Source organism: Halichoerus grypus, chromosome 6 (genome assembly GCF_964656455.1).
Source record: "Halichoerus grypus chromosome 6, mHalGry1.hap1.1, whole genome shotgun sequence".
NCBI lineage: Eukaryota > Metazoa > Chordata > Mammalia > Carnivora > Phocidae > Halichoerus > Halichoerus grypus.
Window position 1 is genome coordinate 5,797,474 of NC_135717.1, and position 22,989 is coordinate 5,820,462.

A 22,989-nucleotide genomic window follows, 5' to 3' on the forward strand; every position below is an offset into this window, starting at 1 on the left:
TAGCTATGTAGGTTTTCTGGGGAAAAAAAAATAATAATAAAGAAAACCCTTTTATCTTCTAAAGGGAGAATTGAGTGGGACGCCCGGGTGGCTCAGTCGGTGAAGCGTCTGCCTGTGGCTCAGGTCATGATCCCGGGGTCCTGGGATTGGGCTCCTTGCTCAGCAGGGAGCCTGCTTCCCCCTCGGCCTGCCACTCCCCGTGCTTGTGTACTTGTGTGCTCTCTCTCTCTGGCAAGTAAAATCTTTAAAAATAAATAGAGAATTGAGTAATCATGTAATTTCTGCATAAACATAGTTTTTGTATTTCTTTGTTGTTGTTTTAGGCCATTGAAACCGCTCTGGACTGCCTGAAAAGTGCCAACACTGAGCCCTACTACCGGAGGCAGGCGTGGGAGGTGATCAAGTGCTTCCTGGTGGCAATGATGAGTCTAGAGGACAATAAACACGCCCTCTACCAGCTTCTCGCACACCCTAAGTATGTTGGGAATGTGGTTCCCTGTGATCGGTGCATCTTAGACGTCAGGACGTAGGGGTGCAGAGGACCTCCCAGATTTCCTAGCGCTAAGTATGCTCCTGCGAGTTTACCTGCCTAGTGGTGCTTTTCTGGGCTTTTAGAGAAAATGAAGAGGAGAAACCAGGAGGTGCTTGAGAATTAGAGTTTACCTCGGTCGTCGTGTTCCTGATGGTTGCCTCTCCCTGAGGTTGTCAGCTTCAGGAGGCAACGGTCCTGCGCTTTTCTCTCCCGTTGCTCACTCGTGTATCCATAGTGCTTGGCATATGGCAGATGTTCAGTGGATCTTTTGCTTTTCTGGTCCACAGTGATCCTTTCGTTCCCCAAATATTTGTCCCATGATATTTGTATTTTACTCTTACCAGTTAGGGCTGTGACCTTAGATGATGGTCTCGTGTGATCATGTGTGTACGTTACCTTGCTGTGTCCCACGTTTCGGGGGAGGGACCTTCCCTGTGTGTTTTCACATTGCTCACGGCATCAGTGACGGGTGGTACACATGCTGTCAGTGAGGTCTGTAACCTCGTCTGATGCTGTTCCCGTGGGGTGGTTTTTCAACACATAACGGGCGTATAGCAGTCTTTAAGCTTTTTTTCATTTCTGTTTGCTCATCGATGGGGTTACTTCTTAGAATTTGGCTTACTTAGTTAAAAAAAAATCAAAGTCAGACATCAACTTTATTTAAAAACTGTAAAAATACTGAATCTGCCGCCACATTGTAACATGGCTCTGATTCATCGCCTGTGCTCTGTGTTATGTAGAACATACTGGGGGTCTCTAGAACCATTGGTTATAAACGTTCATAATGAAATTCATCGTGTAAGTCCTGGCGGACTCATCAGCTCAGGATTTCAGTGTTGTTAGGATGGACTCGATTTTATCTTCCAGCTTTACAGAAAAGACCATACCTAATGTCATCATATCGCATCGCTACAAAGCACAAGACACTCCAGCTCGGAAGACGTTTGAGCAGGCCCTGACCGGGGCGTTCATGTCTGCTGTCATTAAAGATCTCCGGCCCAGCGCCCTGCCCTTCGTCGCCAGCTTGATCCGCCACTACACGATGGTGGCAGTCGCCCAGCAGTGCGGTGAGTGGGCGGAGGAGGTGGTTGTGGGACTTGCTTGGGCGGCTGCAGAGACGCCATCGGGACGTGGTGCTTCGGGGGAGCTGTCTGGCTGGTTCATTCTTGGCCTTTGTTTTCTGATTTCCTGCTTACTGCAGGGTAATTGGTATTTCGGTGACGGGTGCAATAGTGACTTGAAAATCGTTACCAAGTTTCTCTGTACAGTGCACCTGGTGGAAGATTTCCACCCTTTGTTTTTCATGAAAATGGGGGCGGAATACTTTCGGACAATCTGCGTATGAGACAGTTTGTGGTCTCCCTCATGGCTGGTCTTCCCCCCATGTGTTCTTTGCCAAGGCCCAGCCTCCCCTCCTTGCCCTTCGGCCGGCTCCTCTCTGCGGTGCTCCTCCCTGCTGCTCCCCGCCTCTGCTGCGGGGTCCTCAGGCTCCGGATTGGCGGGGGGGCCACTCTTGTTTGTCTGCTTGTTTCTCTTTCTAATCCACCGCTAACTGGTGCTCTTGCAAAAGACAAAGTGTCCCGACACTGCCAATTGCTGTAGAAGTTTCTGAACACTGGTCTGAAGACAGACCAGCGGTGGTCGGTAGACACACTGGAACAGCGCTGCGGCACTCTGTGTCCCCGAGGCCCCTCACCCTCCAGGTGGACAAAGCAGCTTTCTCTGAATGCTGCAGAACACTGAGAACTTTCCCCCTTGTAACTCTTCTTGCCCTTGGCCCGAATAGTCATTGCTATCCCGTTGATCTGAGATCGTTTCTCAGTGTTCCTCTGTTAACGTCTTTCCAGCAGATCTGTAAGCTTCTTGATAGCGAGCACCCATCTTGCCCGGCACCTGGGAGGCGTTAATTCGTAGCAGATTGTTCTCTGTGTGGGCTGGGTGTCATAGCTGGGTTACTTTTTAATTATTCTCTGTGTCAGGAATATCTAGAGTGTAGCCCATACTCATTTCTCTGCTGTACCCCTTGACCCTTAATGATTTTTTTAAAAGAAGATACGTGGTTCTCCTTATCATAGAGAAAGTCTAAAAAGAACACAGTTTATAATGGAGAACATTCAGAAAAAGAGCCTTAGTACGAATCAGACCACTTAGTTCACAAGTAATTGCAGTTTAACGGAAGTTGGTCGAAAGTACCAGTGCTGGCTTTTACTGAGCTCCGAACCTCAAAGTAAAAAATGAGGTAGTTTTGGGGCGCCTGGCTGCCTCAGTCGGTGGAGCTTGCAACTCTTGATCTTGGTTGTGAGTTCGAGCCCCACGTTGGGTATGGAGATTACTAAAAAAATAAACTTTATAATGAGGTGGTTTTGCCATTTGAGGGACAAGAACGTGCACGTACCTAAGCTCTACTTTCTCCCGTGGCCGCCGCCTCTCTTCCAGGTCCTTTCCTGCTACCTTGCTACCAGGTGGGCAGCCAGCCCAGCACAGCCATGTTTCACAGCGAAGAAAATGGGTCGAAAGGAATGGATCCGTTGGTCCTTATTGATGCAATCGCTATTTGTATGGCATATGAAGAGAAGGAACTTTGCAAGATTGGGGAGGTGGCCCTGGCTGTCATATTTGATGTTGCAAGTATCATCCTGGGCTCAAAGGAGAGGGTAAGGAAGGGCTGAGGAGCATCTGCTACTTGGGGTGTATTGGTGCCTGTGGGTAGTCATTCCAGAAACTGGTTACCGGAGTGGGGATAACAGGACGGTGTGCCTGTGTTTTCTCCCCAGGCGTGCCAGTTGCCGCTGTTCTCCTACATCGTCGAGCGCTTGTGCGCCTGTTGCTATGAGCAGGCCTGGTATGCAAAGCTGGGGGGTGTGGTGTCCATTAAGTTCCTCATGGAGCGGCTGCCTCTCACTTGGGTTCTCCAGAACCAGCAGACGTTCCTCAAAGCACTTCTCTTTGTCATGATGGACTTGACTGGAGAGGTAGGTGATGGGTGACCCCAAACTGAACCAAGCGGTTCCTAAAGCTGATTTGCCTACAGAATAGTTAGTATGAGGAACTTGTGCCCACATGCTCTCCTAGACCTAGATTTCATTCAGCATCTTTAATACGAGGGCAGATCAGGGCCCCATAGGCTTCCCTGGTTACCTGAGTGTCTGTCTGCGTTGATAAAGAACTGTCCCAGACCAGAGCACTTAACACGGCACATCTGTAGAGGGAAATAATCCTGCTCACTCTTGCCGTGGGGCTAAATAGTGCACGTGCTGCAGGAGTTTCTCAGGAAGTTGCATTCTTCATGAAGCTGTGCCCAAGTATAACTCAAATCGAATGTGGGGGGCCTTGCCGGCTTATTCATTTGGGAAATACAAGGAGTTTGTCTAGATCCCCATTTTCTTTTCTGAGTGACATATAGGAATGCTAAGGTGATTTAGCCACTGAAGTACTGTATGAAGGTTAGGAAGTAGTCTTGTTAAATTAGCTCACCTGGGGCGGGGGGGGGTGGACCCACAGTGAATGACCCTTTCATTCTAAGGAGTCCCTCACCTGCAGGTTTCCAATGGGGCCGTCGCCATGGCAAAGACCACCTTAGAACAGCTTCTGATGAGATGCGCGACACCTTTAAAGGATGAGGAGAGAGCCGAAGAGATCGTGGCAGCTCAGGAGAAGTCCTTTCACCATGTGACGCATGACTTGGTTCGAGAAGTCACCTCTCCAAATTCCACTGTGAGAAAACAGGCCATGCATTCACTGCAGGTCTTGGCCCAGGTCACTGGAAAAAGTGTCACTGTGATCATGGAACCTCATAAAGAGGTGAGATTTCTGTCCCTGGAACTAGGATATTTGAGCAATACTTTTGAGACCTTTTTCCTTCAAATCTGACTTGAAGAGGATATGTAATTTGTAATTTCGTGTCCACTTTACAACGCGCTACCATACGTGCTCTCTTTGACCTCAGATACGCAGAAAGCATGTCCTGGTCTCAGCGGCTCCATCCACAGTCGTCAGCATCAAAAGAACAGAAGGCTGGCTGCCTGGGTCTCCGTAGCCCCAGTCTGGTCGCTCTTTTCTTACGTCGTCTGAGAGCGGTTACTCGGGAGACTTAGTTCAGTGTATCTGACACGTTGCTATCCACCAGCCAGTTTTAGCACATGGAATGTGCCCTCCCTTGCCGCACTAAAGGGACATCATAACTTTCCATCTCACGGTTTCCAGCCTGATAGTTGTTTTAGGATATTGTGGTGAGCAGTGTTTGCTCTTTAAGGGATGGCTGGTTGGTAGTGCTTCCTCCTTGCCTCCCCCAGGTCCTCCAGGATATGGTCCCGCCGAAGAAGCATTTGCTCAGACATCAGCCTGCCAATGCGCAGATTGGCCTGATGGAGGGAAACACGTTCTGCACCACATTGCAGCCCAGGCTCTTCACAATGGATCTTAACGTGGTGGAGCATAAGGTGTTCTACACAGAGGTAGGGGGGTGGTGGTGCGGCGTGGTGTGGATGGTGATGACGTGTGTCTGGTAACCTGTCTTTGTGCGCGAAGACTGGTCAGGCAGCACTCAGAGAAGGCACGGGTGATGACCCCAGGTAACCAGCCCTAACTTGGCACAGCGCCCTGCGCAGGTATGTGATAGGAGGTAGGCCTGCTGACTGGAGAGGTTCCACCAGACATGGCTGTGTTCGGAGTGCTTAGAGCTCTGGTAGCCTTCTCCAGGGCACCTTGCTCTGCAGAGCCTTAAGGATGTAATCTGGAGAAAGATGGACTCTCCACTTTGATCACTGTCATCAGCTGGTGCCCAGAATAAGACTGGCTCAGGGAACGTGCCAGTGTATTGAACGTATTTGTCACTTAAGAATGTGTCGTGTGCTGTTGAGAACTGACTTCACATGAATGCCATTATTTAGCTCTGACAGCTCTCCGGGAGCTATAGATACCGATTATTCTCGTTTGGGGCAATGGCAGATGGCATCCTACAGGTGTTTCTCTCTGTAAACATTCTAGTGTGGGGTGACATTAGACAGAGAGAAATAGATTGAACTGTAGATACAGTCAAATTCCACTAAGCATTAATTCGTAGAATACAGTAATGGTCTGGTGATCAGTCCCAATGTGAAATTTTTTTAAGACCTAAGTCCTACGCTGGAGGCATTATCAGAGTAAACTGAAGTAAAAGTCATAAGGAGGCAAGTTCTTCTGATCCACACTAAGTTTGAATTTCCAATTATGAAAAATTTGCCTCTTGAGTTTTTAAGTCCTATGTATTTGCTTGGACATAGAATCCTATGATCACATGGTCTAGCTTTGATCTTTTATACCTTGTTGTATCCCTTGTGTAAGAGTCATAGTTCATATGACCTGACAGAGGTTCTAGGAGAGCCACTGGGGAATGGGAGGAAGTCTGCCTTTGGTGGTTCCAGAGGCAGATGTGTTTTAACCTATGTGGAAAGTTCCTCACTATGCTTAAGACCAGCACCTGGTCGTGTTAAGTGATAAATCTCAGGGAGTGCAGCTGGTTTCCCAGGTGTTTATCAGTACACTAGCTGCATCAGAACACGGGAGGGTCCTTTTAAAAACAGAGACTCCTGAGTCCTCTCCCTGGAGGGTTAGGGTCAGACCGACCGACGGACCCTCTGCAAGTTTCCCAGGTGACTGGTGTGTGCTCTCACTCTGTCTAGAGGGAGCTACAGACACAGATGTCTGGCTACACTTGTGGGCACACACGGTTTATATAGGAGCAGAGTAGTGGTGATGGAGTGGAGTAGGGTGGTGGCCTGAAGTGCTTTTTAGTATACATCCTTTTCTTGAAATCTTTTACTAAGTAGGAATCTTTAAGGGAAAAAAGGTAACGGTAAAGTTTATACCATTTTCCCAGGATGTAAATAGAAGGGGAAAACAGTAATAGAACAACATATATGATATTTTGTGTATTAGATATATTAGTATATACTGGGGTGTGATAAAATGTCCAGAAAGATAGCCACAGGAATCTCTGAGTTACGATATTCTTGGTGACTTTCAACTCCTTTCTTTATACTTTTCTGTCCTTGGGGAAAGTATTACGACTCCAGTATTGAATTACAGCACGTGTTTGTTGAACACTGACCCATGGCACTGGGAAGCAGCTCTGAATAAGGAGGGAGACGTAGCTGCCATATATATTTGCAGTTCAAGTGATCCCCTGGGTCGAGAAACAGTGTTAATGGTGTCAGAGTGGGTGAGAAAGTATCTAAGAATTTATTTCACTCATGAGGTTGACAGAGTTTGCTTTAGAAGGAAGCTGTGTCACATTCGGTACTAAATTCCCTAGGGTTTGAGTTTAGTTTGTCAGTTGTTAATTGTGTTGTGCGTGGGTAAGATTGCTGTGTTCTGTTATTTTCAAGGTTACTGTGTCTTCACAGTAGGAGCTGGCTAAATTAAATTATTTTATCTTTTACAGCTATTAAATTTGTGTGAGGCTGAAGACTCCGCTTTAACAAAGCTGCCCTGTTACAAGAGTCTTCCGTCACTCGTACCTTTGCGAATTGCAGCATTAAGTAAGTTCATATGAATTAAGTCTGAAACGAGTCATGGGTACGAAGGTGCAAGGAGGCAGTGGCCTTTTGGGGGGTTTTATTATTTTTATTTTTTTATTTTTTAAAAGATTTTTATTTGATAGAGACAGCGAGAGAGGGAACACTAGCAGAAGGAGTGGGAGAGGGAGAAGCAGGCTTCCCGCGGAGCAGGGAGCCCGATGTCGGACTCATCCCAGGACCCTGGGATCATGACCTGAGCCGAAGGCAGACGCTTAACGACTGAGCCACCCAGGCGCCCTGGGGGGTTTTATTTTTTTATGTTCTTTTAAGGTGGGATAATTATGTTTGTGTATTTGTCAAATGATATAATGAGATGTCAGTGGATTATATAGATGGTTAGGATTTAAACAATTGTTTAGTCTTACAAACTATGTATTTTACTTTATAGTAATTAACTCTAAATGCTATAGCTCACTGATGAATCTAACACTGTAGTTGAAGAAAGTAGTCCTAGCGTTCATTTGTTGCCAGTTTCGCCCAAATCGGAGTATATAGGAAGATCTACTACAACCTTCATAGGGTTTTCAGTGGTTCGGTAGCATTTGAGAATCCTGCTGTCCTTTAGGCTTTCATGAGCAATGTCAGCTACATTGTTGAATTTTTACTCACTTGAATTTTACTCGCTTAGAAGCATCAGTCCCCCCTACTTTTTTTTTTTTGGTGGATAAATACCCAGTACAAGTTTTTTTAGTTGGCTTGGTCTCTTGCTTTGTTGGTTTTTATACTCTACGTGAAATGTTGCCAGAATCCTCCTTGAAGTAGAGGTGGAGGAGCTGAGAGGCAGACCGTAATACCTGCTCGAGCGCGGGGCTGGGGTGTGGAAGCCACAGCAGGTGGGAGGGAGGGAGGGAGGCTCGCTCTCCGCAGCCAAGTTTGGCAGCTTCTTTCTTCAGTGGGGATTCCTTTCTTCCGGCGCCTCTCATGTAGTCCTATTGGCTAATAAGGGCATTGCTCTTGGGCAGGTATTATCTCTGAGCTAACAGAGAGGATTGAGCCTTTAACCCCCCACGTTGGGAGGCGGCTGCCTGATGAGACACGGATAGTGGAAGAGAAGCCAGGCTGCGTGTGTGTGTGTTCCCTCAGCACCAGAGTTCAAAGCCAGCCCTCTGTGTCACTTCAGTGCGTGTCTGCCCGCAGCTCAGCCATCCTCTCGCCCTGTGTGGGGATGTCTTAAGGAAGGGGTGTCACTGGGCGCCCCCTCTTTTCCCCTCCAGCCCTTCTTTTATCTGGACGGGGTAATATCTATCATGGCCTTTCTGACAGGCTGTTGACTTCCCTCTTAGATAACACTGAATACATGCGTTAGGACACCATGTGTTCTTTGGTCTTTCTCGAGGCCAGACACTTGGGAAGTGCGTCAGTGATTGATACTTGGTGTTGGTTGGTAAGAGCCTTTAGACGAGGAAATTGTTCATATGTTTTTCAGGTTAATAATGAAATTGTATTGATCTCTCTCCCTAAAGATGCACTTGCTGCCTGCAATTACCTTCCTCAGTCCAGGGAGAAGATCATCGCCGCACTCTTCAAAGCCCTGAATTCCACAAACAGCGAGCTGCAGGAGGCCGGAGAAGCCTGCATGAGAAAGGTGAGTGAGTGGCGTGTGCGTGCGAACGCACGTGTGTTCTGTCTCCAGGGTTCTTCCCGTTCACCTGGTTTGTACGCCTGGAAGGCGGCCTCGCATGAACACACACTGGATTCCAGTACTGTCTCCGCTTGTTTCCTAGTCACGCTGAGCCTTTTTTAAATATTCAACAGTAATGACTAGTCTTCATTTCATCATAAATTTTTGGAATGTACGTGGTTAACAGCCCACAAACTTGCTGCTAGAGGTGAATGAGTTTATTATAAAGTATGTTCTGTTGTCTATTTTCCTTTGTAACTTTTCTTTTTAAATAGTTTTTGGAAGGTGCTACCATAGAAGTAGATCAAATCCATACGCATATGCGGCCTTTGTTGATGATGCTGGGGGATTATCGAAGCTTGACGCTGAATGTCGTGAATCGTCTCACCTCCGTTACCAGGCTCTTCCCAAACTCCTTCAATGATAAATTTTGTGATCAGATGATGGTAAGTCAAATGCATTTAAACATAGTTTGTAATCAACCTGAAATTTTAGCTTATTTTTTTTTAGGTAAGTAATATATATGTGTGTATATATATATATGTGGTTTAAAATTCAGGAAGTGTGAAAAGGGTACTGTGAAAGTCTCCCGTCCCTGAACTCCAGCAGCCCACCTCCCCTTCCTGGGGACAGCCAGTGTTAATGGTTTCCTGTATGTCTATCTAGAGACGTTTTACATTTGTAGTAGGACATACGTATATTCTTTTCCTCAGAAGGAAGCACCATATACACACAGTTCTTTTTCTGTTTACTACTCATCATTTCAGATCAGAACATGAAGTGCTTCTTCCTTTTGTCTCATGGCTATATAATATTTCAGTACGTGGACATGCCAAAATTCATTTCACCATTCCCCCACTGACGAGCATCTAGATTACTCCCAGTCTTTTGCTATTATAGACAGCGATGTAGTGAAAAACGTGTAAGAACTTTAGAAGTCTTTAGGGTTTTTAAAATTACCAAGGAAGTAATTATGCAAATAAAATACCTGTTTGACAGTGTTTAAATTTGAAGTATAAACAGATGCAGGAGATTCAGCTGTTAACTTTTTTATGCATTCGTTCAGTTTTGCTTCTGGTAAGTAGATGTTTATAAATAACTTAGGATTTCAGGGTGACTGCAAACGTGCACGTACTTTTCATGCTTACGTTTCTCAGGTGGCCTCTGGCCGTTTAGACATCTCAGGGTCCTGAAGGTATTTGTTTCGGTAACTGCAGTACACGTAGTGTGTGTGGAGTGCAAATCTGTGGCTGTGTGAGGACCACACGGCTTTTTACCTCACATACAGTTTCTTCGTATCTGCAGACACCTAAGAAGGGAACAGTGACCAAAACACCTAACTGGGAGTTGGTAGTCTTAAGGTTGGCCCTCAAAATTGTAGCTGATGCCCTATTAGAGTGTTACTGGGAAACAGTGTTCCGTGGAAGTAAGTTTTCCGAATCGAAAGTCTCCTTGCTCTTTCGCTTCCAGATGTGTGTAACACACACGCCCTTTCAGTGTCCGCGCACGCACACCCTCACAGGTGTGGTCACGGTCACTTCCTGACGCGAGCACATCAGATCCGTGCTTTATCTGCCATCACGCCGCAGCTCTCGGTGCTTGCAGTGTGAGACCCACGCTGTGTTCCACATGGCCCGGCCTTGTCATTTGCATCTCTTCCCTCTCCACTGCCATTTCTTGCTGCCTTCTCCTGCCTGCCGGAGGCGACATGTTGGCGGCTAGTTGATTGGCTCCCCACCAGGCTGACCCTTCACATTTGCTGTGAGCTGGGAATTCATTCAGCGCACGTTGTTGCCCAGAATTTTTAGAGCCGTCTGAAGAGACTGCTCTACTGCCTTAGAGTCGTAGTTTCTGACGTAGGCCAGGAGTCTTTTCTCCCTACAGTGAAGTCCGGGGGTTTGTGTGTCCAGTTTGTTGAGGGGATTTTTTCCCCCCTTTTCTGGCATGAGAGCTGTTTTCAGAAGGGTTAAAATTTCTCTGAAAGCAGAGAGTGTTGACATACTTGGATAAAGAAGGACTGAGTTGCCGTTTGTCCAGCCATTTTCCTCTGGCCCCCACCTTGCCCGGGTCCAGCCCAGGGTCTGTGCCGAGGGGGGTCTTCTGATGTGTCCCGTGCCCACCGCACTTGGGCAAGGGTGGGGCGGCAGTCAGGCACACATTGGCCCTTTTGAGTCCTGTTCTTTAGAGCCGTGCTCGATCACCGAGCCTTTGTTTTCCCGCATATGATATGTTTTTGAGGTTAACAGCTCAAGCCTTCAGCATAATTTTAAGAGCTAAGATACCCTGCTGTGTAGGATGGGCATTCATGAAAACAACCCTGATAATTTGCCTTTTTAAAAATGTGAACTGCTGGACATTTGACTTTCAAGTCTCTCATGTGGGTATTTGCCGTGGATAGCTCCTTATTGAGCTAGAAGTGAATTTATATACAATTTAGTGTTATTTTTTTCCGTTGGGGCATCTGAAAGCAGAGTGAATAGGGAATGCAGCTGGCTGCTTCCTTTGCCTTTAGTTTTGTTCCTCTCTTATCTTTGGTAGAGTAGCTGTTGTAGTAAGATAGAGTTTCATGAACCTAGATCTTGGTGATTGTTAATATCTTTCCAGGAATTTTACTGGCAAATAGCTTAATGTACTTAGTTTCTTTGAAAGCATGTATATTTTAGTGTTTCTCAATGTGTGTTCTTTGGAACACTGGCCCAGTAAGTGTTTAGATGGATTTAAGTCATCTGTCCCCAAGCCTCTTTGACCATGGAGTTCTTTTTAAAACAACTAGTTAACTTCCCGTAGGGCTTCAGTATGTGAAGAACAAGTTTGGACGGTGTGGGAAGTGAAGGTAGTTCTGTTGTTTGGATAGTCTTGTGGTTTTACCTGTAGGCTCTGAGTGCTTATCTGCCAGGTTTTGCCGGACACCAAGGCTGGGAGCCTGGCTGCCGCGTGCCCCGGTCAGACCAGAGTTGCTCTGGGCTCAGGGATCTCTCTTCTCGTGCTCTTGCCGTAGAACACAGAGTCTTACCACGTAACGATTGCCCTGGTTCTGCACAGAAGGGAATTGCTTCCTGTTCGCACTCATTTGTGCAGCCTCTGACCAAATGGGATCCGTGCTCATCTCACCGGCCCATCCCGCATGCCCCCCTTGTGCCCACTACTCCTTAGCCATATACAGCGGCCAGCCTTCCTGTTGGTGGCTTCAGGGCCTTTGTGTCTCCTTTTCTCTGCCTGGTGTGCTTAAGCTTCTGGAGAGTCTCCCTTAGCAGGGCTCTCCCTGACCTTGACCCCCTTCTCCAGCTGATTCCTGTTCCTCTTTCACAACCCTTACCGTGACTGTGTATTTCACCTGGTTCTCCCCACTGGAAGCTGAGCTGGAACGAGGCTAGGGATGATGTCCGCCTGCTCCCCTTTCCCCCCGGGGGCCTGGCCTGGTGCCTGGCTCCTCGAGGCTCTCCATGAACAGGTGCAGCGCAAAGTAAGGTGGCCATAGGAGCACAGCAGTAAAATGCCAGCATCGGGATGACCAGGTTTCAGGACGTTTTCTGTGACATCCGGGTCAATTCAGCCTTCTCATGCGACATGAGGCAAATGCCCGTTATTCCCTCTAGTTCAGTGGTCGGGCTGTTTCAGATTTGAACACCGCCATCCTCATGTTGACTATGATGGAAAATAATGATTACCTATGAGTTTTCATCTAAGAACAGCATGGAATTGAACTGATCATGTGTGAGGGAAAGATGTCTAAGGATGTTGTTTTTTTCAACAGCAACATCTACGAAAGTGGATGGAAGTGGTGGTCCTCACCCACAAAGGGGGCCAGAGGAGCGACGGAAACGTGAGTGACTTGTTTGCTTCTGGGAAGGGCAACCGTGCCGGGCACTGCTGTTTGCAATGTTAATATCGGAGCAGTGCTTTTAACTGAAATACCGGTCAGAAACCCAGTTTATGTGATTCTAGTTGTGTAAATTGTTGAACATCTTTTACTAGCATTACATTTTGCATTTATTTTTCTTAATTATTGAACATTCTTTTTTGTGTTTCTTTGAAATCTCCTTTGTTCACCTTAATACGTTTTTGTTGATGAGAATTCTGGGAAGCTTGAAATGTTAGTATTTTAATTTTACTGGTTTTGCTGTAAAGTGTATAAAGTATGTTTTCTAGAATGTTCTTGGCAGCTGCTGTTTGCATGGTGGTGCATTCCTCAGCTGTGGTTTCCCGTGGCTTCCCATCATCACTGCCTCATGAAACTGAGTGTAGGTTTCAGGACTTCAGACACTGAGGATAATGTAGCAAAGCATCACATAAATACTGGCATGTATGTTGACAGGTCCGATTCCCCCACCCCAACTGTTTGCCAAAAATCAAACAGCCAGGACTTCAAAAACACATTTTTACGGCTTTAAGGGAAAACTACTTTAAATTTTTTTACGTGTCTGATGTTGGTCATTTTAAGACTTCACTCTTAAAAATAATGGTTTTTGCTGTTTTGAATCTAATTTGTATATGTTAATATTTGTTTAAAATACTTTCTAAGTTGATGACTGTCCTATCGGTAGGATCGTGTTTTCCCTAAGGTCCTGTTACACCTGGTGAAATTGTACAGCAGTGTCCTAAGGAGGGCATGCTCTAGCTCTTCAGGGGCATGATCAACGTGGCTTTTTGTCTTCCTGTGCGTGTTTGTTGGATGCTGTGTTTCATCCCAACTTGGATTTTTTTTTTTTTTTTTGGCTTTATTATGCTTTGTTTTGGCCATTCTGTGTAAAGGTGTTTTGTTTACGTAAGTCTCAATTCCTGCTGCTTCTAAAAACAGCCAACTAAGCAAAACTAAACCAGGATTTTACACTTTTTTTAGGAATGTTATACCACCATGACCTCTTTGAAGGTTTGTTATTCATACACACAGGGAAAAACCAGGAACTCTTCGTGGGGGAGAGCAGAGTGTATGTTCAGAGCTTAAACTCTTGGGAGTAGGTATAGGTGCCTCTGTGCTTTTCCTCCCCGTCTCTCAAACGCTAGGTATTTTTGCTCTAAATTTTATATCTGTTTTATAATCTGTTAATTCTCTGAAACACACAGTTAGTTCTAGAATAAATATTTAACAATCTCTAGGGGGCAAGTGAATGATTTCCATTAGATCAGAAAGATTCCATCACCGTTGACAGCAGGTTATTCGGAGGGCTCCTTGGATGGGGCAGGGGCAGTGGGCAGGAGACGGAGCTGTGGGCACCAGGAAGTCCTCCAGCTCCTGCAGAAACGTGTCATGACCATCATAGGAGTCCACTCCCTGACCGGCCTGGGAACACCCAGCTCTGTGGGGGTGGCCTCAGGCTGTGGTGTTTGGGCAGCATGCCCACAGTTTCATCACCTCAGCCCAGGGTCAAGCTGCCGTTCTGCTCTTGAGCTCTGATCGTTTTTTATGGATGTTATTCAGTATTAGGAATGGATCTTAGATCATAGTTTGTCCCCATTTGGTTGAATCCCCAAATGATATTACATGATTGAGAACCTGCAACTGAAGACATGTTAAATAGTCGACTGTTTGTAAGAAAACAAATACAAGCTTTTCTGTGATGCTGGGTACCCTGATGATCAGAGCTTTGCACGAGCACCATGTTTAGGAAGGTTTGCTGTTTTAGCGTTACGCTCCCAGGGGAGAATGCCTGACCCCTTGATGTGCCGTGTCTGTGTGCGTACACAGCTTCACTTCCCAAAATAACCCAGCTATCTGTGGGTGGCATCATGGCCTGAGGGTTCTTCCTGGTGTGGGGGCCTCACACATGCCTGGTTAAGGGGGCTGAACCACCTGGTACTCTCCAGATTTCCGCTGGGAAAGAGGAAGAAAATTTCTTTAATGTCCGCGCTGCACATAAAGATCGTAACTTACTCGAAACAAAAACAGATTTTTAAATGTATTTGCTTACAACAGTTTCTCCCCCTGGGCAAGAATTCCGAAATTCCTGCTTTTTAAATTTGATTTAGGGAAGGGACGTATGCTATTCTACACTATCTGAAGGGCTCTGTTTTGACATCTGAAGGGTGGAAGGTGTACTTTTTTTGCTGTTGAGCATTTGTTAATTATTGTGTGCTTTTTGATATTTGTCTTTACTGTCTTGTTTCCCCCAATAATCCTTACTGTGTATGAGTATATGGGAAGTTTTTATGTAAATAACATAAATAGAAAAAAGATGATTTTCCTCCCCATCCTCAGGAAAGCATTTCCGAGTGCGGGAGATGTTCCTTGTCTCCATTCTGTCAGTTTGAGGTGAGAACAACCCTATTAAAGTCAGTTTATGACTTGCACTGTGAAGAACAGTTTATATTTTCTTTTCTTTTCTTTTCTTTTTTACCTTTTTGTTGCCTTTTTTCATGCTGTAATTTTTGTTTTGGTTCAGCCTGCCATGGAAGGGGTAGAGGTGAGAATCTCAGTGGAGGCGCAGGAGGGGGTGTTGTCGTATTTGGTTTTGCTGTGACTTGTGGTTCTGTGGTGGACAGAGTGCGTTGTGCCTTGGAGTGCAGTGAGCCGTATCGTCTGTCTGTGGCAGAGTCGTATTAGTACCATTGCTGTGAACTGTCCGGATGCCACGCATGTTTCCTGTTAGGACGTTTTAAGCAAGACTCTAAGTTCTTTGGTTTTCTACATGTTCGAATGGCAATATGTCAATACCGTTTAAGATTCAACTGGGTTTTGCTCTCAGAATGTTCATATGAGCTCCTACATCTCACAACCTCTTGGGAGGAAACTACACAGAGAGTATTCTACCTGCTAGGAATTGGGAGGAGCTCTATTTTCTTCCACACTCCTAAGTGCCTGCCTACCTGGAGTTTAAGACCTCATTGCCCCTCCGCGCCCAGTCCCCCGCATCTCTTGCACATACACACCACACCGACGTAGTCCCGACACTGGGACTTCGGACAAACCCGGAGCTTTCCCTCTGCTGTAAAATGGGGATGATAACATCTGTCGGTCCTGTCTTCCGGTGGTGTTGCGAAGACCAAAAGAAGTGATTTCTTGATTGCGGTTTGAAAACGAAAACCCATAATGCAAAAGTGCCATTATGAGCATGTTGTAATTTCAGAGTAGAGCTTGCTCTGTGTGCAGACCTGGAAATTCCGTAGAAGAGAACTCTCTTTTCTTCTTTCCCATTTTCTTCATAGAGGCATTCGGGGAAGTATCGCAGATGCTACTGGGATATGGTCCCTCCTGACGAGTGTTTATCATCCCCATTTTACTGTGCTGAGTGTGACGGACCTCCTGTTGCGCACAAGGCAGGGTGGTACATCAGGGAGTCTTCCCTTCTCTGGCCATGGCTCTGGCCATGTGGGATCTCTTTGAATTGCAGATTCCAAACTATGGGAACTGCCACTGAGAACAGAACGTTGGAACAAGAGCGACTGACCACTGAGCTGTTAGCACCTTAAAAAGTGCGGAAATCTTGGCATTTCACATTTTCTGTATGATTCAGTAGAGCAGTTTGCCAGCCTCATCTTCAGGCCTGGTTGACAAATACTTAATACCGTGGTCAGTCGTTTATTTACACAAATGTTTAATTTTCAGGATAAATATTTGAGAATGTTTTGAAGACTTTCTTTGTGCTAAGTTTTGAGGGCAGAAGAAGTCTGTGCCCTCAGAACTTAGGGTACCGGGAAGACCCCATGATGTCACAGCAAAGCGGGGGAATTGTAACACTCTCACGGCCACAGGCATGCTCGTCCCCTCCTCCACGAGGGGCAGGTGCAGGCAGCCCTGCAGCTCACTTCCAACACTTGGCCCTGTTCGTGAAAACAGACGCAGCCCAGTCACATCGGGGGCACACAGCTCCCTCTCCCCTCCATTGACAGGTGAAATCTGAACGCCAAGGGCAGTTAGTTTCCTTGGGCCACAGCAGTAACCTGACATTGGTAAATTGTGGCTTTTTACATGTTAATTCTTTGCTTCTGGTGGCTAGCCTTGCGAATGTAGCTAGACCATAGTAGGGTCTGTAGTAATGTTGGTATCTCTAGCTGGCAAAATTAATTGGCCTATCTTGTAATTTCTGGTTTTCTTCATTAGGAAATGAAAATTTGTTCAGCAATTATAAACCTTTTTCACCTGATCCCAGCTGCACCTCAAACTCTGGTCAAGCCTTTGTTAGAGGTGGTGATGAAAACTGAACGGGCTATGTTGATTGAGGTAATGGTCAAACTCGGGGTTTCTTCTGATTCTTCCTCCGTCTGTTGGCTTGTGATGTTCTTACTTCGTTAGATTTTAGATGGATTAATCTAACAGCCTGAAGATGTTTGATGTTAATATTTGCTTATGGCTGTAGCACACTCCAGTTACGGAGGGGAGACATGCCTCTTCCTGCCATGGTAGGTCTTAGGCCAACAAAGCCTCAAGCCCCCCAAGAAGACGCCGTTTCCCCCCATGTTTTCTAGGCTGGCAGTCCCTTCAGAGAGCCTCTGATCAAATTCTTGACACGGCACCCCTCACAGACGGTAGAACTGTTCATGATGGAAGCTACACTGAATGACCCCCAGTGGAGCAGAATGTTTATGGTAGGCACGCGGGGAGCTGGAGCCAGGTGTCCCTGCAGACTCGTGTCAGCCAGTGTGCTCTGAAATCTGAAATTCCTATTTCACTGTTCAGCGCCTCGGCTTTATTTTTTCTGTCATGTGTCCGAGTGTTCGAAACATCACCGTTGTGTATGTGAAAAGTTTGAGTGGAGGTGATCCTTCTTGAGGATTTTGGTGGTGGTGACAAATGAGCTGCCAGGATTTTGAAATCCATAATCACAAAGTGTTATTACTGCTAAGAAGCATTTTTTTAAAAAGGGTGTTTATAGCGACTTTTTAGCCTGCCTAGGGAGATTTAGAAAGAACCTTAGAATTCAGAACATCTAAATCTTTTGTGGGTTTTGACTAGCTTAAAATGGCTCGTTTTGTTTTGTTTTCAGAGTTTTTTAAAACACAAAGATGCCAGACCTCTGCGAGACGTGCTGGCAGCTAACCCCAACCGGTTCATCACTCTGTTGGTGCCCGGCGGCGCCCAGACCGCCGTTCGCCCCGGCTCCCCCAGCACTAGCACCATGCGCCTGGACCTTCAGTTTCAGGCCATCAAGGTAGCGTCTCATCACTGAGCACCTGAAATCTTAAAAGTTTAGGCGAGACGCACAGAGAACCCGTCAGTTCCCTAACCCTGTCACTTCTTTGACAGATCATAAGTATCATAGTTAAAAATGATGACTCCTGGCTGGCCAATCAGCATTCTCTGGTGAGTCAGTTGAGACGCGTGTGGGTCAGCGAAACCTTTCAAGAAAGACACCGGAAGGAGAACATGGCTGCCACCAACTGGAAGGAGCCCAAGCTGCTGGCCTACTGTCTGCTGAATTACTGCAAGTGGGTGCATCCGTTTGTCTTCACGTCGAGTGACTTGTTCTGGCCTGCAGGCGAAACCAGAGCCTGTCTGGGAGTTTGGGCTGGGCTGTGGTTCACTGGCCACATGTAGTCACGTTTGTTACAGAGAACAGACTGGGACTTTGAGCTGTTTAAAGGCAACTCAGAGATCGTATGTGGCCGTGAAGCGCGCTGTGACCTAATCTGTTCTTGTTTGGCCCTGCAGAAGGAATTACGGAGATATAGAATTGCTGTTCCAGCTGCTCCGGGCCTTCACGGGTCGTTTTCTCTGCAACATGACGTTCTTGAAGGAGTATATGGAGGAAGAGATTCCCAAAAATTACAACATTTCTCAAAAACGTGCCCTGTTTTTTCGCTTTGTGGACTTCAATGACCCCAACTTTGGCGACGAACTGAAAGCCAAGGTGAGTCCCACCGTGAGGCAGGGGGAGCTGCGGGCGTAGGAGCTCGTTTTCTAGGGAAGCGAGGGTCCTGTTGGTGTTCTGCTGTGTCCACAGTGGTCTGGACTGTTCGTGAGGAAAATGCCCTTGTTGAGGAGCACACGACAGATCCAGAGTGAACCGGTGTTGAGAAGTAGTTTGTTAGTGTCCTTGTGTTTAGAAAATGACTTATCAGACATGAGAAGAGTAGACAGACTGACGTCGCATTTCCTCCTGTTTCACTCTCCCTTTCCAGCCGACTGCTTGAGTAAAAGTCAGGATGATGAGTCACACCCTTGACTGAGCTCTAACTTCTCGGGTGCAAAGTGACCCGCTGGTGGTCCCACCCACCTTAGTAGAGAAATGAAGAGCATGGCTTTGCTTTTTCTCCTCCTTCATTTTTAAATTTCTTTGTAGGTTCTGCAGCATATCTTGAATCCTGCTTTCTTATACAGCTTTGAGAAGGGGGAAGGAGAACAGCTCTTAGGACCTCCCAATCCAGAAGGCGATAACCCGGAAAGCATCACCAGCGTGTTTATAACCAAGGTGGCGTCACTAATAATATGTTGGCACAAAAAGTAACTTAGCAGATGAGGGAGTGAGAGAGAATGTGTGCGTGTGAGTGTGAGCGCATGTGTGATGGGTTCGTTGAAAAACATATTTTCCTAAGGTTTTTATTTTTCATGCTTGCATTAATTTATAGTAGAGCATTATAATTCTTGCTGGTACAGTTTTAAAGGCAGCTTTACTTTAGGATGCATTGACTTTCCACACTAACAGAGTCCAGTGAGAAATAGAACATAGGTCAGTGAAAACTCAGATTATCAGAGTTATTCTGTAAAAACTCCTCTTGCTGGTTGTATTTGAAGTACAGTTTTCATCTTTAGCTTTGCAAAAGAATCTACCAAAAATCAGTGGGAACATCAGACCGGGTCTGGTTGTCACGTTCACGAGACCGTGGTCATGGCGGCAGTGACGTCTGAAGTTACCTCAGGTGTTACAGCCTCTGCATTTTTACAGTTGCGTTTCCAGTTTGCAGCAGAGGGATGGTGTGTTTCTTTGAGAAATGCCCGCCCAGTGTGTTCCTCACGGGGCCTGTCCCGTGCACGGCAGGCCTTCGAACTTTGCCGGCGGGTGCCGTGTTTGCCTTGAGGTTGGTGGGGTGTTCTGTTCACACGTCGTTGCGCTGGCGTGCGTGAGTGACGGGCATTCCTCAGCAGCCTGCCGCATACGCACGGATGCCCTTGGGAAGGACTCCGTTTCTCACCGCTTGGTCGCTGTTCCGTCTCGCCGTCCTGGGGTCCTGGGGTGGTCGCTGTTCCGTCCTGGGGTGGAGGGGACTGTTGTTCTCACTGGCAGTTTATTGGTCCTTACGTAGTCTTTGTCCCTAAAGACGGGCCTCCTTCCTGCAGTTTTCACCCCACCTTTACCCTCTCTAGGAATGCGAGCTGAGCCCAAGGGGTCTTTGTGAGTCCCCATGCTGATATTTGCCTTATTCTGGGCAACTGTGGGGAGATGGTCACCCAGACGCGGCCCCTTCCCCCGTGCTCCCTTCTCTAGACTGTCTTGTGGGTCGGATGCTGCTGACGCGGCATCACGTGAGGAGCTGGGATTTGAGTGTCGGAGGACAGATGGCAGCGCGCAGGTGGGGGCCCCAGGGTGGGGCCATCGGGAAGCAGCAAATCCGGGGGAGAGGGCGCTTAGGGGGCTCAGGGGGCCCCGATGAAAACACAGTTGTGGGGGAGACTTCAGCCTTTCAGAGCTTTCTGGTAGACAAAGGTGGTCAGGATGCCCACTTGAGTGATGCAGGCGTGCCCTGGATTCAGTAGAGACACGTGGAGTGTTCTCGGAGTGCACTTTTTTCCTTATGTTTCTTATATTCACAAAACGCGGAAATCTTATCAGATACTTGATATATATAGATATATATTTTGATTCAATCAAAAAAACTAACAGTTTCATTAAAGTAGAGATTTGTTTTCTAGGTGGCATTTTCTGTTCATAATACTGAAAAATCAGGACTAGATGATTAATAGCTGACTAGGAAAAATCCCAACTACTTGGAAATTAAGAAACTCCACCCTGAATCAATCACCTTGTATCAAAGAGGAGGCCCTCCTTGTCCCCTCAAGTTCCTTCACCCATCGCAGGGGGTGCCTGCCCTCCGGCATTGAAATAAATTCAGTGAGTTTCTAATCCATGCACGTAAAAGGAAAATTGAGGTGACGTTGCTTCCCTTGTCGTAAAACTTGATGTTACATACACATATATAGCGTGTGTGCGCGCGTGCGCACATTTTAAAAGTTTCAAGCGTGTTGTATAACCCTTAGTAGGTGACACGATTCAGGGCCAGAAATGAGCTTTCCTGCTTGTGTCTCCCGCAGGTCCTGGACCCGGAGAAGCAGGCGGACATGCTGGACTCCCTGAGGATTTACCTGCTGCAGTACGCCACGCTGCTGGTGGAGCACGCGCCGCACCACATCCACGACAACAACAAGAACCGCAACAGCAAGCTACGCCGCCTCATGACCTTCGCGTGGCCCTGCCTGCTCTCCAAGGCCTGCGTGGATCCGGCTTGCAAATACAGTGGCCACCTACTTCTGGCGCACATCATTGCCAAATTCGCCATACACAAGAAAATCGTCCTTCAGGTACCGCGAGGCTCTCTCCCGGCCCCCCTCCACTCCTCCCGACGCTCCGTGGGCTTGCGCACATGTACACGCCGCCCCCTCCTACGGTCGTGGCCTCCTTTCCTGTCGTCTTTCCCAGCACCATTAAAAATGCTCGTTTCTGCCGTCTTATAAGCGCCGTGAACTCTCCCGTGACTGTGCATTCTCTCCTCCTCCCCAGTTACTGCTCTGCTCTCTCGTTCCTCTGCAGCCTTGCCGTCAAAACAACAAAATGTCTCCTTTGTCCACCTCATGCTCCTCTACGCATTGCGTTCCTCTGCTGGCTTCCATTCTGCTGGTCTGTTGAAACCATTCTGGAAGGGCCCAGCCCACTCCTTAGCTAAAGATACTAGGCACTTCAGAACCTCATGCTGTATTGACCCTCTGCTGGCGACGAGCACATCTTCCCTGAGTCCCTCAGTGGTTTAGGCCTTGATGCCAGGCGGCCCTGGGTTTGAGTTTGTTATTTGCAGTCACAAGCTCTTGTGACCCTGAGTGAGTCAATTATTGTCTCTGTAAGAATTAAAGGTAGTGATATACTTCAGTGCTCAGCCCGTCTGTCCCATTAACACTTTATAAATGATTGCCCTTGTCCTATTCTGTGAGGTCATTTCTAATTGTTTTTCTCTGACCGCTTTGTCTTGTGAGCTTCTGTGGTGTTAAACCCCAGACCTCGACAAAGCCCATGGCCTCAGACATCACCTCCCACAGGCACGTCTCTGTGGCGCTGTCCGCCCAGCCAGAGACCCAGGGACCATCCCTGACGCTCTCTAGTGCCCCCCGGTGTCCGGGTGTGTGCAAATCCTGTTGATTTCCAACACCGGTCTTGTCTCCTCCACCCTTAGCACCTATCAGGTGGTCTTTGTGTCTTCTGACCTTACTTACCTCAGGACGTCACCTCTCACTTGCACTATTCCGAGACTGCCTCTGACAGCAGCCCCTTCAGCTCCATTTGCCACACGGTGGCCAGAAAGAAAGGGTCTCTGTGCTTCAGCTGACTTCCCGTGGGTTACACTAGAGCAGGTTCCTGCGGGGAGCTAGGTCTCACTCATCTTTGTATACGGCACGCTAGCCTGGCATCGGCCCAAAGTGGGTGCTCGGGAGGGAAAGAATGAATGTGTTCGTCACTCAAAACTTAAGGAAGGAGAAAGCAACTGCGTTCTTTCCTAATAAGATAGCCCTAAGGAATTTTGTAAAAATCATTCTGCAGAAATACCCTGCCTTAGTGGGTGGGAGGATGGGTTAGCCTGGTGATGGATATTAAAGAGGGTACGTTCTGCATGGAGCACTGGGTGTTATGCACAAACAATGAATCATGGAACACTACATCAAAAACTAATGATGTATGGTGATTAACATAACAATAAAAAATTTTAAAAAACCCTTCCTTGGTTCAGAGTGATTGGGATTTTTCTTGTTTCTCTGAGCCTTTGTTCTCATCCCAAGTAAGAGTCTCTTCCCTGCGTTAGGTGTTTCACAGTCTGCTCAAGGCCCACGCGATGGAGGCTCGAGCAATCGTCAGACAAGCGATGGCCATATTGACTCCAGCAGTGCCCGCTAGGATGGAGGATGGGCACCAGATGCTGACCCACTGGACGAGGAAGATCATCGTGGAGGAGGGCCACACGGTCCCTCAGCTGGTTCACATTCTGCATCTGATCGTGCAGCATTTCAAGGTGTGTGGAAAGTACTGTAGACGGGGCTGTTCTGCATGCCCAGGCATTGGCTTTGCCCTTTTGCTTATCTTTAATTTGCAGTAATAAGGTGGCTATTCATCTTTTAGTAAAGGTATTTCTGGTCCGTTGTGTGT

At 47.1% G+C, this 22,989-nt stretch overlaps 1 protein-coding gene across 15 annotated transcripts in view; it reads left to right on the forward strand.

Annotated features, from left to right (window-relative positions):
• Positions 1–22,989, forward strand: part of TRRAP (transformation/transcription domain associated protein) — a 111,773-nt gene that overhangs the window by 35,675 nt on the left and 53,109 nt on the right. For 7 of the 15 annotated variants that reach the window (XM_078074328.1, XM_078074335.1, XM_036064852.2 and 4 more), the window contains 20 exons: positions 324–475; positions 1,400–1,599; positions 2,969–3,186; positions 3,307–3,504; positions 4,073–4,333; positions 4,825–4,986; positions 6,954–7,050; positions 8,553–8,674; positions 8,986–9,156; positions 12,465–12,533; positions 14,907–14,960; positions 15,091–15,111; positions 16,749–16,868; positions 17,114–17,233; positions 17,632–17,796; positions 17,892–18,073; positions 18,297–18,495; positions 18,928–19,056; positions 20,895–21,161; positions 22,649–22,855. In XM_078074328.1, coding sequence (XP_077930454.1) covers positions 324–475; positions 1,400–1,599; positions 2,969–3,186; positions 3,307–3,504; positions 4,073–4,333; positions 4,825–4,986; positions 6,954–7,050; positions 8,553–8,674; positions 8,986–9,156; positions 12,465–12,533; positions 14,907–14,960; positions 15,091–15,111; positions 16,749–16,868; positions 17,114–17,233; positions 17,632–17,796; positions 17,892–18,073; positions 18,297–18,495; positions 18,928–19,056; positions 20,895–21,161; positions 22,649–22,855 — 3,114 coding nt within the window. The remainder of the gene's footprint in view (positions 1–323; positions 476–1,399; positions 1,600–2,968; positions 3,187–3,306; positions 3,505–4,072; positions 4,334–4,824; positions 4,987–6,953; positions 7,051–8,552; positions 8,675–8,985; positions 9,157–12,464; positions 12,534–14,906; positions 14,961–15,090; positions 15,112–16,748; positions 16,869–17,113; positions 17,234–17,631; positions 17,797–17,891; positions 18,074–18,296; positions 18,496–18,927; positions 19,057–20,894; positions 21,162–22,648; positions 22,856–22,989) is intronic. The other 8 variants (XM_036064859.2, XM_078074337.1, XM_036064862.2 and 5 more) reach the window with 4 other exon arrangements.